The sequence below is a fragment of the Eleutherodactylus coqui genome, chromosome 3, assembly GCF_035609145.1.
Source record: "Eleutherodactylus coqui strain aEleCoq1 chromosome 3, aEleCoq1.hap1, whole genome shotgun sequence".
Taxonomy (NCBI): Eukaryota; Metazoa; Chordata; class Amphibia; order Anura; family Eleutherodactylidae; genus Eleutherodactylus; species Eleutherodactylus coqui.
Genome location: NC_089839.1, coordinates 121,535,703 through 121,550,671, shown reverse-complemented (window position 1 = coordinate 121,550,671; position 14,969 = coordinate 121,535,703). Strand labels below are relative to the sequence as shown.

General features: G+C 44.6%; 1 protein-coding gene across 1 annotated transcript in view; it reads left to right on the top strand.

The window, feature by feature from the left end:
* KMO (kynurenine 3-monooxygenase) overlaps positions 1-14,969 on the top strand; it is an 848,456-nt gene that overhangs the window by 443,116 nt on the left and 390,371 nt on the right. Inside the window, exon 9 of the mRNA XM_066594875.1 lies at positions 10,944-11,065. Coding sequence (XP_066450972.1) covers positions 10,944-11,065 — 122 coding nt within the window. The remainder of the gene's footprint in view (positions 1-10,943; positions 11,066-14,969) is intronic.

Here is a 14,969-nt window from a genome sequence, read left to right as displayed (position 1 = left end):
TGTAAGCGCCAAAGAATTAGCGTCCAAATTTTACGTACGGAATCTTATTTTCTCGCTTCCCAATGTCATAGAAACTTGAAATTTGGCACGCGCATTGATTATGTCATAAACAGGAAAAGTTAATGGGTCCCAACTCGATTATTCAATTCTATGCGCCAAAGAATTAGCGTCCAAATTTTACGTACGGAATGTAATTTTCTCACATAGAAATATGAAATTTGGCATGGGCATTGATTATGTCATAGATAGGAAAAGCTAATGGGTCCCAACTCGATTATTCAATTCTATGTGCAAAAGAATTAGCATCCAAATATTACGTACGGAATGCCATTTTCTCACATAGAAACTTGAAATTAGCCACGGGCATTGATTATGCCATAAATAGGAAAAGTTAATGGGTCCCAACTCGATTATTCAATTCTATGCGCAAAAGAATTAGCGTCCAAATTTTACGTACGGAATCTAATTCTCTCACTACCTGATATATATAAATGAATGTCTGTCTGTCTGTCTGTCCTTTATGCATTACTACACCATTCATCCAATTGGCATGAGACTTTGGGAAGTTGTTGAGTACACTCCTGGGAAGATTACTGGCATAGTACAACTATCCTACGATAGGTGCCGCGCGTGCGAGCATCGTCGACAGTTATGCCCCCCCGACAAAGATCGTTTGATTTCCATCTCAAGCACAAAAGCAAAAGGCATTACGAGCAACGGGATGAGTGTTCAACCAGAAAATGATGCATCCGCCGAACGTTTCGCAAGACAATTGCTGGATATTGAGAATGCTGAGGTAAAATGAAAGCTGTGCTGTGATTGGTTGCTACTTCTTATACTGCTGAGGTAACATGAAAGCTGCGCTGTGATTGGTGGCTACTTCTTATACTACTGAGGTTGCATGAAAGCTGTGCTGCGATTCGTTGTTATATATCGCTGACATACTGACTGCAATCCCTGCTAGCCATCATAAACCGCTCCTGCAGTCACACCGTTTCTGCCGTCACACGGCTAAATGTCTGACCATTGTCTATGTGTATAGCATCGCTCACACTTCGCCATACCGTGCACATCTCCAGCCCCTTTACCTTCTGTATCCCCCCATTACCTGTAGTAGGTAAGCTCGTTGGAGCAGGACCCTCACCCCTATTGTTTCCATCAACTGATTACTATGTAACCGTGGTTCTGTAATGTTTGTATTTTGTCTTTCTGTATTCCTCCCTGTCTATGTAAGCGCTGCGGAATATGTTGGCGCTATACAAATAAAGTTTATTATTATTATATTTTATACCACTGAGGTTACATGAAAGCTGCGCTGTGATTGGTTGCTATTTTTTAAATTGCTGAGGCAGAATAAAAGTTGTGCTGTGATTGGTTGTTATTAGAGATGAGCGAGCATACTCGTCCGAGCTTGATACTCGTTCGAGTATTAGGGTGTTCGAGATGCTCGTTACTCGTAACGAGTACCACGCGATGTTCGAGTTACTTTAATTTTCTTCCCTGAGAAATTTGCGCGCTTTACAATGAAACGCGGCTAGGAGCAGATTTTCGGGCGATTTTCGGGCACCGGTCACGCGATTTGCGGATACGCATCCGTCATGCGATCCGCAAATCGCACGAAAAAACGCCCGTCTGACTAAGGCCTTAGTCAGACGGGCGTTTTTCGCGCGATTTGCGCATGCGTCCGGCGAATTATTATCGGACACATGAGCGCTTTTTATGCGCTCGTCCGATAAATTATAGAACAGAAATCGCAGATTGCACCTATGTGCGATCTGCGATTTCTGTTCTCTTCTCTATATGTGCTCAACGGGGCCGGCGGCAGCAGCGCCGACCCCATTGAGAACATATAGAAGACAAATCATTCTTCTCTGCCACAGCTGTAACAGCTGTGGCAGAGAAGAACGATATTATCCCATTGAATTCAATGGAGCCAGCAATACAGCCGACTCCATTGAAAGCAATGGGCTGCCGGCGATCGCGGGATGAATTGTCGGGAAGGGCTTGAATATATAAGCCCTTCCCTGCAATTCATCCAGAAATGTGTTACAATAAAAATCATTACTCACTTCTCCTGGCGTTCTGCGGTGCTCCTGCAGGCTGTCGCTCCCTCCTGGTCCCCGGCAGAGCATTGCTTTCTCTACGAAGGGCTTTAAATCCCCGCCTCCAGAAACACACGTGCCTGCAGCCAATCACAGCCAATGACAATGATGTTATTGAATGGCAGGAGAAGTGAGTAATGATTTTTATTGTAACACATTTCTGGATGAATTGCAGGGAAGGGCTTATATATTTAAAGGGGTTCTGACATGAATAATTTTTTTATGCTTTAGCAGCCATTGTTCCCTGGTCTGCCTAATGGACCCAGGGAACCCATGGGTTAATGGCTGCTAAAGCATAAAAATCTTATACTTACCTGTTCTCCTGTTGTTGTTGACATCGGGGGGTCATCTCCCGACAGCATATTAGCACTTTCTGCTTAGGTTAAGCAGCCTGACTAGAGCCACCTGATTGGTGCACGCTGTGCAGTCACGTGGTGCCGAAGAGCCAATCAGGTGGCTCTAATCAGCAGCCCTGCTTAACCTAAGCAGAAAGTGCTAGTATGCCTCCCGGCAGGCAGTCTTCTTCCTCCAGCAGCCTCGCCGCTGCGGGATCGCGCGCATGCGCAGTGGAGAGGTGCCCTCTGACAGGAGTCAGGACGGGCCGCGTCTCCACTGCGCATGCGCAGCACTCCGGAGTTCAGCCGGACGGACGGGCCGCCCACAGCAAGCACTGCTTGTGACGTGTTTGCTGTGGCGGTCCGTCCGTTGACCTCGGAAGTGCCTGACGGACGGACCAGAGCAGGAAGCGGTCTTTTTGACCGCTCCTGCTCTGCTTTAAAGGCACAGAAGAAGATGCCGGCTGGAGGGGACATGCCTGGCGATCGGGCCAGGCCAGGCAAGGTGAGTACAAATTTTTTTTTTTCATGTCAGAACCCCTTTAAGCCCTTCCCGACAATTCATCCCGCGATCGCCGGCAGCCCATCGCTTTCAGTGGAACCTGCTGTATTGCCAGCTCCATTGAATTCAATGGGCTAACATCGTTCTTCTCTGCCACAGCTGTTACTGCTGTGGCAGAGTAGAACGATCTTTATGCTGACAGTGCGGGGGGGGGGCACTCTTGCCGCTATTGTGGCTTAATAGTGGGACCTGTGAACTTGAGATGCAGCCCAACATGTAGGCCCTCGCCTGCCCTATCCGTTGCTGTGTCGTTCCCATCACTTTCTTGAATTGCCCAGATTTTCACAAACGAAAACCTTAGCGAGCATCGGCGATATACAAAAATGCTCGGGTCGCCCATTGACTTCAATGGGGTTCGTTACTCGAAACGAACCCTCGAGCATCGCGAAAAGTTCGTCTCGAGTAACGAGCACCCGAGCATTTTGGTGCTCGCTTATCTCTAGTTATTTCTCTTACTGCTGAGGTAACATAAAAGCTGTCTGTTTGTCCTTTATGCGCTACTACACCATTCATCCGATCGCCATGAAACTTTGGGAAGTTGTTGAGTACACTCCTGGAAAGATTATAGGCATAGTACATTTATGCTATGATAAATGGCGCGCGTGCGAGCGTCGTCGACAGTTACGCCCCCCCCCCCCCCCACGGAGATCATTCGATTTCCATCATTGCCACTAATTCTCTCACTTCCCGATATTGTAGAAACATGAAATTTGCCACGAGCATTGATTATGTCATAAATAGGAAAAATTAATGGATCCCGACTCGATTCTTCAATTTTAAGCGCCAAAAAATTAGCGGCCAAATTTTAAGTACGGAATCTAATTCTCTCGCTTCCCAATGTCATAGAAACTTGAAATTTGGCACGAGCATTGACTATGTCATAAATAGGAAAAGTTAATAGGTCCCAACTCGATTATTCAATTCTAAGCGCCAATGAATTAGCGTCCAAATTTTACGTACGGAATCTAATTCTCTCACTTCCCGATGGTGTAGAAACATGAAATTTGGCACGAGCATTGATTATGTCACTAATAGGAAAAGCTAATGGGTCCCAACTCGATTATTCAATTCTAAGCGCCAAAGAATTAGCGTCCAAATTTTACGTACGTAATCTAATTTTCTCGCTTCCCAATGTCATAGAAAATTGAAATTTGGCACGCGCATTGATTATGTCATAAATAGGAAAAGGTAATGGGTCCCAACTCGATTATTCAATTCTGAGCGTCAAAGAATTAGCGTCCAAATTTTACGTACGGAATCTAATTTTCTCGCTTCCCAATGGCATAGAAAATTGAAATTTGGCACGCGCATTGATTATGTCATAAATAGGAAAAGGTAATGGGTCCCAACTCGATTATTCAATTCTAAGCGCCAAAGAATTAGCGTCCAAATTTTACGTACGGAATCTAATTTTCTCGCTTTCCGGTGTCATAGAAATGTGAAATTTGGCACGAGCATTGATTATGTCATAAATAGGAAAAGCTAATGGGTCCCAACTCCATTATTCAATTCTATGCGCCAAAGAATTAGCATCCAAATTTTACGTACGGAATGTAATTTTCTCACATAGAAACTTGAAATTTGGCACGGGCATTGAATATGTCATAAATAGGAAACGCTAATGGGTCCCAACTCGATTATTCAATTCTATGCGCCAAAGAATTAGCGTCCAAATTTTACGTACGGAATGTAATTTTCTCACATAGAAACTTGAAATTTGGCACGGGCATTGAATATGTCATAAATAGGAAAAGCTAATGGGTCCCAACTCGATAATTCAATTCTATGAGCCAAAGAATTAGCGTCCAAAATTTACGTACGGAATGTAATCTCTCACTTCCTGATATATATAAATGAATGTCTGTCTGTCTGTCTGTCCTTTATGCATTACTACACCATTCATCCGATCGACATGAAACTTTGGGAAGTTGTTGAGTACACTCCTGGGAAGATTACTGGCATAGTACAACTATCCTACGATAGGTGGCGCGCGTGCGATCATCGCCGACAGTTATGCCCCCCAGACAAAGATCGTTTGATTTCCCTCTCAAGCACGAAAGCAAAAGGCATTACGAGCAACGGGATGAGTGTTCAACCAGAAAATGATGCATCCGCCGAACGTTTCGCAAGACAATTGCTGGATATTGAGAATGCTGAGGTAAAATGAAAGCTGTGCTGTGATTGGTTGCTATTTCTTATACTGCTGAGGTAAAATGAAAGCTGTGCTGTGATTGGTGGCCACTTCTTATACTACTGAGGTTGCATGAAAGCTGTGCTGCGATTCGTTGTTATATATTGTGGGAGATATCCTATATGTATTTTCTGTATTTTTGTCAACTGTGAATATACTGTATTTTGTCTATAATGGTTTAAACCTCTGGGGGAAGAAACATCACCCCCCCCCCACCTCCACAAGAATTTAAGGAGCAGTGCCTATTGTCCCAAATACTGGTTAAACCAGTTCTAACTGGCCAAACCTATCTAGGAGTGCTTTGTCTTGGACAGCAGAGAGGAGAAACAGGATGTTCTCCTCATGAGACCAAATTCAAGAATGAACTGAGCGTGCTCACTGAAGTTTCTCCCAGATGGATGACATCACAAGCTACCTCACAAATACCTCCCTCTGAGAACGACCAATAGGCTTGCTAACTACTGTAACTGTATTCCTAAATTACTTCACTTCCTGTGTTGAAACTTATTTAAGTTTTATGCGCGCTTAATAAAGAGAGACTCTTTTGGGAACACATGATGTAGGCTTGTGGTCTTTGAAGGCTCTCCAGGCCTGTACACATATTATTTAATTTGGAACACACGGTATATCTATAATAGCGAATTTTGCGCTAACATATTATACCACTGAGGTAACATGAAAGCTGCGCTGTGATTGGTTGCTATATATAATACCGCAGAGGTAACATGAAAGCTGCGCTGTGATTGGTTGCTATTTTTTATATTGCTGAGACAGAATAAAAGTTGCGCTGTGATTGGTTGTTATTTCTCTTACTGCTAAGGTAACATGAAAGCTGCGCTGTGATTGGTTGTTATATTTTATACTGCTAAGGTAACATGAAAGCTGCGCTGTGATTGGTTGTTATATATTATACCACTGAGGTAACATGAAAGCTGTGCTGTGATTGGTTGCTATATATAATACCGCAGAGGTAAAATGAATGCTGCGCTGTGATTGGTTGCTATTTTTTATATTGCTGAGGCAGAATAAAAGTTGCGCTGTGATTGGTTGTTATTTCTCTTACTGCTGAGGTAACATGAAAGCTGCGCTGTGATTGGTTGTTATATATTATACCACTGAGGTAACATGAAAGCTGCTCTGTGACTGGTTGTTATCTAGATATATAAAAACGAATGAATGTATGTCTGTCTGTCTTCGCAGCAACGCGCGACGAGTAAGTTAATGGGTCCCAACTCGATTATTCAATTCTAAGCGCCAAAGAATTAGCGTCCAAATTTTACGTATGGAATCTAATTCTCTCACTTCCTGATGTCATCTATTTATATAAAAAGGAATGTATGTATGTCTGTCCTTTTTGCGCTACTACACCATTCATCTAATCGCCATGAAACTTTGGGAAGTTGTTGAGTACACTCCTGGGAAGATTACTGGCATAGTACAACTATCCTGCGAGCATCATCGACAGTTATGCCCCCCAGACAAAGATCGTTTGATTTCCATCTCAAGCACAAAAGCAAAAGGCATTACGACCAACGGGATGCGTGTTCAACTACAAAATGATGCATCCGCCGAACGTTTCGCAAGACAATTGCTGGATATTGAGAATGCTGAGGTAAAATGAAAGCTGTGCTGTGATTGGTTGCAATTTCTTATACTGCTGAGGTAAAATGAAAGCTGTGCTCTGATTGGTTGCTATTTCTTATACTGCTGAGGTAACATGAAAGCTGTGCTGTGATTGGTTGCTATATATTATCCCGCTGAGGTAACATTAAAGCTGTGCTGTGATTGGTTGTTATATATTATACCGCTGAGGTAACTTGAAAGCTGCACTGTGATTGGTTGTTATCTAGATATATAAAAACGAAAGTATGTATGTATGTCTGTCTTCGCGGCAACGCGCGACGGGTACGCTAAAACTGCAATTCCCATATGACAGTAATTTTCTCCCTTCTCAATATCATAGAAACTTGAAATTTGGCACGAGCATTGATTATGTCATAAATAGGAAAAGTTAATAGGTCCCAAGTCGATTATTCAATTCTAAGCGCAAAACAATTAGCGTCCAAATTTTACGTACGGAATCTAATTCTCTCACTTCCTGATATATATAAATGAATGTTTGTCTGTCTGTCTGTCCTTTATGCATTACTACACCATTCATCCAATTGCCATGAGACTTTGGGAAGTTGCCGAGTACACTCCTGGGAAGATTATAGGCATAGTACAACTATCCTACGATAGGTGGCGCGCGTGCGAGCATCGTCGACAGTTATGCCCCCCAGACAAAGATCGTTTGAGTTCCATCTCAAGCACGAAAGCAAAAGGCATTACGAGCAACGGGATGAGTGTTCAACCACAAAATGATGCATCCGCCGAACGTTTCGCAAGACAATTGCTGGATATTGAGAATGCTGAGGTAAAATGAAAGCTGTGCTGTGATTGGTGGCTACTTCTTATACTACTGAGGTTGCATGAAAGCTGTGCTGCGATTCGTTGTTATATATTATACCACTAAGGTAACATGAAAGCTGCGCTGTGATTGGTTGTTCTCTAGATATATAAAAACGAATGAATGTCTGTCTGTCTGTCTTCGCAGCAACGCGCGACGGGTAAGCTAGTTCTTTATATTATATATGTCAACAATAAACCTTAACTAAACTTAACTGAGGTTGTCTATTTATTAAGTAGCTTAGTTTGTTCCACAAGTCTAAGACAAAATTTCAAACTGGAACAGGTCATTCAGGTCACTCTAGATCGATAGGAGGGTGTGTCGTAGTCCCAGAATATCGACTAGCTCTATCCATGGCCCCCACACCTGCCCATATCTTTCCAGTGTATTTGACCCAATAGCATGTAGCCTTTCATACAATGCAATCTGCAAAATGCTACTTAACACGTCTTTAAAAGAGAGATGTGGCTGTTTCCACCTGGTTGCAATATGCACCCTCCTGGTTGCCATACAGATAATCTGAATCAATTTGTGCACTTGATATTTTTTTTTTGTTGGTTGAGGATCCCCCAGGAGAAATACTGATGGGGATTTTTTTAATGGGCCTATAAAAAGCTTATGAAGTAGCCTGTGGACCTGAGCCCATAGTCTGGCCACCTCAGGGCAAGTTCACCAAATACGTAGCGGGGTTCCCAATTTAGTACATCCTCTGAAACAAAGGGGCGATAATGTTGGATAGCATTTGTTCAATCTGGCAGGTACCAGATGGGTACAGTGCAATATCTTTAGGCCTCCTTCCCATGAGCGTGATGGGCTCCGCCGCGTAATATTCCGCAGTGAAGCCCGTCACGGCGCCCCCCAGAGACCCCATACTTACCAGCGGAAGATAGCATGAAGACGCTTCCCCGCCCACCGCCGTCGCATCATGTGACACGCCCACCGCGTCACGTGACGCGCCGGCCGCGTCATATGACGCGCGGCGGTAGGCGGGGAAGCGTTTTTTCACGCTATCTTCCGCTGGTTGCAGTGGGAGATAGCGTGAACGGACGGCTTCCATTGACTGCAATGGAAGCCGTCAGCGCGTACACCCGCGGCAAATAGAGCATGCCGCGGGTGAGAACGGGAGATTTCATGGTGCGTAATTTCGCGGTGGAATTACGCATTGTGAGCATTGTGCTATTAGGTTCAATAGAACCTAATAGCAGGGGGCAACGCAGCGGATTTTTGCCGCGGATTTACGCGGCGTAAATCCGTTCGTGGGAAGGAGGCCTTAAAGAAGTTTCCATCAATGTAACCTGATAACTGCCTTTAGAGATTGTTTCACAACAATGGCTCCACTTTTCCGCTGACATATTAATTGCTAGGTCTGTCTCCCATTTTAACATAAACAGCAATTTGCCTTCTCCTGTTAGGGAGATTAGACATACCATGAGAAGTCCTGGCTTAGGAGCGTTTTAGCCTTTCCTCCCAAGACCTCCATCCCTCCTCGTAACGATCCTGTATTCTGACCTGTTATATGACCATTGACCTGAAACCTTAGTAAAGGAAAAACAGCATACAAACAGAAAAATGGTGCATCTTCCCTCTGCCTGGTGCTGGAAAAGGAGGGCAAATGGGAATCCCCATTTATATCTAATATTAGCAGAGACCAGCGCCTGCATAATCGGATGGAAGGCCCTTCGTTTTGCTAGTGTTGTTGGAGCTATATCTGCATATAACTGAACCGTGGCTCACCTGCTTGTCTCCTTATACTGAGGGAGAAGTTGAGCTGCAGCTGTTGTGCACTAGAGCAGCTGTGGGCAGTCCTGCCCTGCTGCCTCTGTACTCCTGGTGCCCGCAGATGCTCCCAGGACCCTCTCACCTCCCTTCCGCCACTGCTTCTGTGCTGACTACACTCCTCCTGTCAGCAGTGGTGTCCCCTGCACTCCCTATGACCAGCCAGGCACTCTGTGCAGGCGACTGCAGGATCCGACTGATACCGGACCTCCATCTTCACTTCCTGCTGGCCGCGGCAATAACTGTAGCCTGGGGACTCTGGTGATCAGGTAGGCTGCGCCGCTTCTCCTGCACCTAGGACCTTACAGGTCTGAAATTGTTCCTCTTAGTCCAGTGGTGCCTGCGGTAGGATTTTCCAGTCCTGGGGAGCAGTCAGGAACGCAGTAAACCACCCGACAGATCTCCTTAAGGAGCAGCTTCCAAAAATGCCTCATTTTCCGCTGATTGCTAGTCCACGCCCCCCACTAGGCTGCCTTTATATAGACGATGTCCTCACTTTAGGCAGGGACCCATCACCCTCCCTGCTGGGTTAGGGCCAGGCTTCCTTCCCTCTCCCTGGAGGGGTACTACCATCCCACATAGCGTGGGGCACGGCCATTTTCTACCGTAGGTATGTTCCCTGTCGCCATGCAGAGTGTGGTACTCTGGTGTTGCATGGGCCTTACTTCCCAATTACATACTTTGGTTGTGGTGCGCACTGTTCATCAGTGCAATAGTCGAACAACTACTGTCATGGTTATCATCACCTTGCGTCCGGGCCAAGCTTAGTGCCTGTGTGCTGCACGGTCGTGTCAATTGCTTAAGAATGGGATATATCAGAGGGGCACTATGATTACGTTTTTTAAAATCAATGGGCTCAGTCAATAGAATATCTAGGTTTGGCTTCTTCTGCGTTTTTAAGATATTATGTAATGGGCTGGTTAGCAGAAGCCAAACCAGGTAGGACAGAAATTAAACTGATAAACAATTTTTTATAATTGCATTTTTTATTGTATATACAGACCTACATATATATCAAAACTCAATTTTCAGTTATTTTCCTTTCTGATTAAAGGGTTTTTCACCCTACCTAAAAGTGCTACATGGCCACTCTGTACTTCCTGGTTGCTACTGACCAGGACATGTGACTGCTGCAGCCAATCACTGTCTCTAGTAGGTCACTGCAGTGGCCAGTGACTGGCTGCTGCAGTCACATGCCCTGGTCAGCAGCAACCATGAAGTACAGAGTGGTGGTGAAGCAAACGTAGGTAGCGTGAAAACTGCTTTAAGGAATATGCTAGCTTACTCGGACTAACGTCTCTGTAAAAGAGTGATTGATTGCATGGTGTAAGGTTTGCTAACCTTATGGGGGAGGAGTTGGGATCCTTGTTTGTAAGACCTCTTTGCTTTGTGGGTTAGTTTGTTTGTTCATTTTTCACAAAATAAAATCGCTGATTAAAAAAACGTAATGTTTGACATTTGAGAACATCCCAATAGACACAGTACAGTTGTAATCTCCATCTTAATATGCTTTCATTTTATACCACAGGATAAATCATTTACGTGTACTCTATTTATGCCATTCGAAGAATTTGAAAAACTTGGCACAGCAGAGAAAGTGCTAAACTTCTTCAAGACACATTTTCCAGATTCCATAAACTTAATTGGACCGTAAGATTTCTTTTGTGTTCCTTCATAGCTTGCTGTTATATCTATCTGTAATATCTTTTGCTAAGTCATGCCAAATTCGTTTTTCAGAGGCTGCACAATATATAGTTTTATGTATAATTCGGGTCCACACCTGGAGCCAGTAGGTATAGGTATAGGGGACTCTGCCACACCGTAGATTCTAGCCATAAAGTAGGTCACAGGAAATCCAATCAATAGCAAAAATGTATTCTGTCACATTAGAAGTATATTTCAGGAAGATGCTTATAATCTTTATTATATTGTGTTATAAATTTAACCTTTTGATTGTGTGCTTGCCATATTTTTTAGGGCTAAACAGAAGTTATCTCCTAGTTTCAGCATTCATAATATGGTGGGAATGATTTATTCCCACAAAATTGCAAATCCCAGAACTATGGACGAACTTTTGTTTTCCCCCAGAAAATATGACAGAAATTCACATAACCAAAATTTTATATAAAAATTCTTTCTACCATTTTACAGCCTGGTTGCGGTTTTGTGGCCAAAAGACCAAACTATTGCACATGGTGTCTCCAATTATGTTTTATTAAACTCTGACTAAGACCTCATGTCCACAAGTGGGTCTGATTGCGTATGGGAAATCACGCACGGAATCCAGCCCTGCCTGCGGCCAGTGAACCCTGCGTACCCGTATCACCCCTGCCCCATTTGAAGGGATTTCCCTGTCACTTTATGGGGGATTCCCCATGGGAATAAAGGAATCCCCTGCTGCTGTTGTCACAGAAGATCGCTAGTTCTCCCATTGCTTTCATTGGAGTTGGTGCTGCTGCTGCTGCCGCCGGCTCCATTGTAAGCAATGGGCGATCTTGCAGGCAGCTAGAACATGCTGTGATGGATTTCTCACATAGCATCTTATCGCAGTGCCATGTGGGAAAACATTGCTCCTGAGTATGAACCATGATGGGGTTCATATTTGTGCGTCTTGCAGTGCACAAATCTCAAGCGATTTTATCGCTCGTGTGAAACCGGCCTAAGGCTGCTTTCACACTGGTGACAAAATTGCACAATTTTTCTGCGATGCAGCAGTGCTACAAATTGCATTTATGTGAATCCCATGCTTTCCAATGGGTTCCTTCACATTTGCAGTGTTTTCTCTGATGCTATGTTGCGAGAAAAAAAAATCACGGCATGATGAACCAATTAATGCAGCGCTCGATGAACCAATGCGAAACCTGTGATTGGTTCATCCAATGCAGTGGCTCAGCAAATTCACAAATCCCACTTCCACAAAACAATTGGCTGAGCAGAGTTTGAGAAACCAATCATAGCCCTCGCATTGGTTCATCAAGTGCCACGTTGATTGGCTGAGTAGCATTGAATGAACCAATCAGAGCCATCACTTCTTGGATGTGGGATTTATGAATGTATTTGCTTTCAAAAATTGGAATTTAATTGCCAAAAAAAACTTAACACTTCTAAGTTAATGAGCAAAGGAGAAATCTAAATTAAATCAATATTTGATTTAACTCTCTTTTCTTTCAGCAGCAGTTCTTCTAGGTACACTTGCACACAGTTTTTGAAAGGGATCAGCAGCAGGTTGTTCAAGACTTCTTGGAGAACTAAGCACTAGAGATGAGCGAGCATGCTAGTCCGAGCTTGCTGCTCATTCGCACAACAGCATACTCGAAGGTGTTCATTACCCGAGTGAGAAAATTTTATCTCCCCTCTCCGCATATTTAGCGCCATTTGTTAGCCAAAAAACATGCAGGGAAGGCTTTACCGCTTCTTGCTGTGATGTGCCAACCCTGTGCACGTCTACAGCAGTGACTGGCTGGGCTGATCAGATGACCTACGAGTATTAAAACTTTGTTCACCCGAGTCTCGCCTCAGATGCATGCTGCATGAGCTGAGGAATAGAGCTGCTGTTAGTCAGGGAAAGCGTTAGTGTAGGGATTAACAGTCCTTTTTAGGACTACTACTAGAGATGAGCGAACATGCTCGGCCACGCCCCTTTTTCGCCCGAATACCGCGATTTCCGAGTACTTCCGTACTCGGGCGAAAAAATTCGGGGGGCGCCGTGGCGGCACGGGGGGTAGCAGTGGGGAGTGGGGGGGAGAGGGAGAGAGAGAGGGCTCCCCCCTGTTCCCCGCTGCTACCCCCCGCACCGCCACGCCTCTCCCCGCCCCCCGGCGCCCCCCGAATCTTTTCACCCGAGTACTGAAGTACTCGAAAATGGCGGTACTCGGGTGCGTAAGTACTCGAAACGAGTACGTTCGCTCATCTCTAACTACTACTCCTCTCATTTTGTGCATCAGCATTTTGGCTGGCTGGGACCAGTAGTGCGCACAAATTTTTTCTCAAGCATCCCGGCTGTACTCTGCACACTGTTACCGGTTTTATGCAGCGTACTGTGGTGTACACAGAGTACATAAGAAGTAACAAAACTCCTATCATTTCTCCTTTTTTTAAGTTTTTTTGCCTGCTGAAAGCGTACGCTATATACCAGTGTTTGGGTGCTATGAATCTACGCTATCTAACAGTATATGCTGATCTACAATTTTTTGGGCCTGCTGAAAATGTACGCGATATACCAGTCTCTGGGTGCTGTGAATCTCCGCTATCTAACAACAGTATACACAGTTGAAATATTTTTGGGGCCTGCTGATAGCGTACGCTATATACCAGTCTCTGGGTGCTGTGAATCTCTGCTATCTAACAATATACACACTTGAAATATTTCTTGGCCCTGCTGATAGCGTACGCTATATACTAGTCTCTGGGTGCTGTGAATCTCTGCTATCTAACAACAATATACACACTTGAAATATTTCTTGGCCCTGCTGATAGCGTACGCTATATACCAGTCTCTGGGTGCTGTGAATCTCTGCTATCTGATATACTGATATACTGTTTTAAAATGTTTTGGGCCTGCTGATAGCGTACGCGACATACCAGTCTCTGGGTGCTGTGAATCTTCGCTATCTAACAACAGTATTCACACTTGAAATATTTTTTGGCCCTGCTGATAGCGTATGTTATATACCAGTCTCTGGGTGCTCTGAATCTCTGCTATCTAACAACAGTATACACTGTTTATTGTGTCTATTTTGGCCTATAAGCGTGCACAAAATAACTTGCATTTTGTGTAGCATTTAGTCCAAGTGCTTCATCCAACATGATGAAGACTAGGGGTAAGGGTCGTGTTCGAGGACGTGGATATGGGTGTCCAAATGAGGGTGTGGCCAGAGGCCGAGATCCTGGGCGGGGTGAAACAGTGCCTGCTTCTGAGGGATTAGTAGAGCATTTCGTATCTCCCCTCCCCAGCTTAATCTCACATTTTGCAGGTCCGCGTGGTAGACTATTATTAAAAGCACAACAGTGTGATCAGGTACTGACGTAGAGAGCGAATAACGTGTCCAGTACTTTATCCAACACCCAGTCATCCACGCAGTCTACACATGCTAGCCAAGGGACGGCACCTCTGAATCTTCAGGTTGCTCCTCCTTCCTCCCAGTCTGGTCACTCCAGGAAAAGGAGAGATTCTGAACATGCATACTCCGAGGAACTGTTCTCGGGTCCCTGCCCTGATTCAGAAAAAAAGGTTCACCAGCCACCTGAGGAGTTTGTCATCACCGATGCCCAAAATTTCGAAGTCAGGGTGATGAGGCTGGGGACTTCCAAGTAGTGTCTCAAGAGCTTTTTGTGGATAATGATGATGAGATACATTTGTCTGTCAGTGAGGTTGTTGTTAGGGCAGTAAATCTGAGGAAGGAGTAGACAGAGGATTTAGAGGAAGAGGTCATGGACGATGAGGTGACTGACCCCACTTGGGTTGCTAAGCCTACTGAAGACAGGGCTTCAGAGGGGGAGGCAAGTGCAGCACCAGAACAGATTGGAAGAGGCAGTGGGGTGGCCAGAGAGAAAA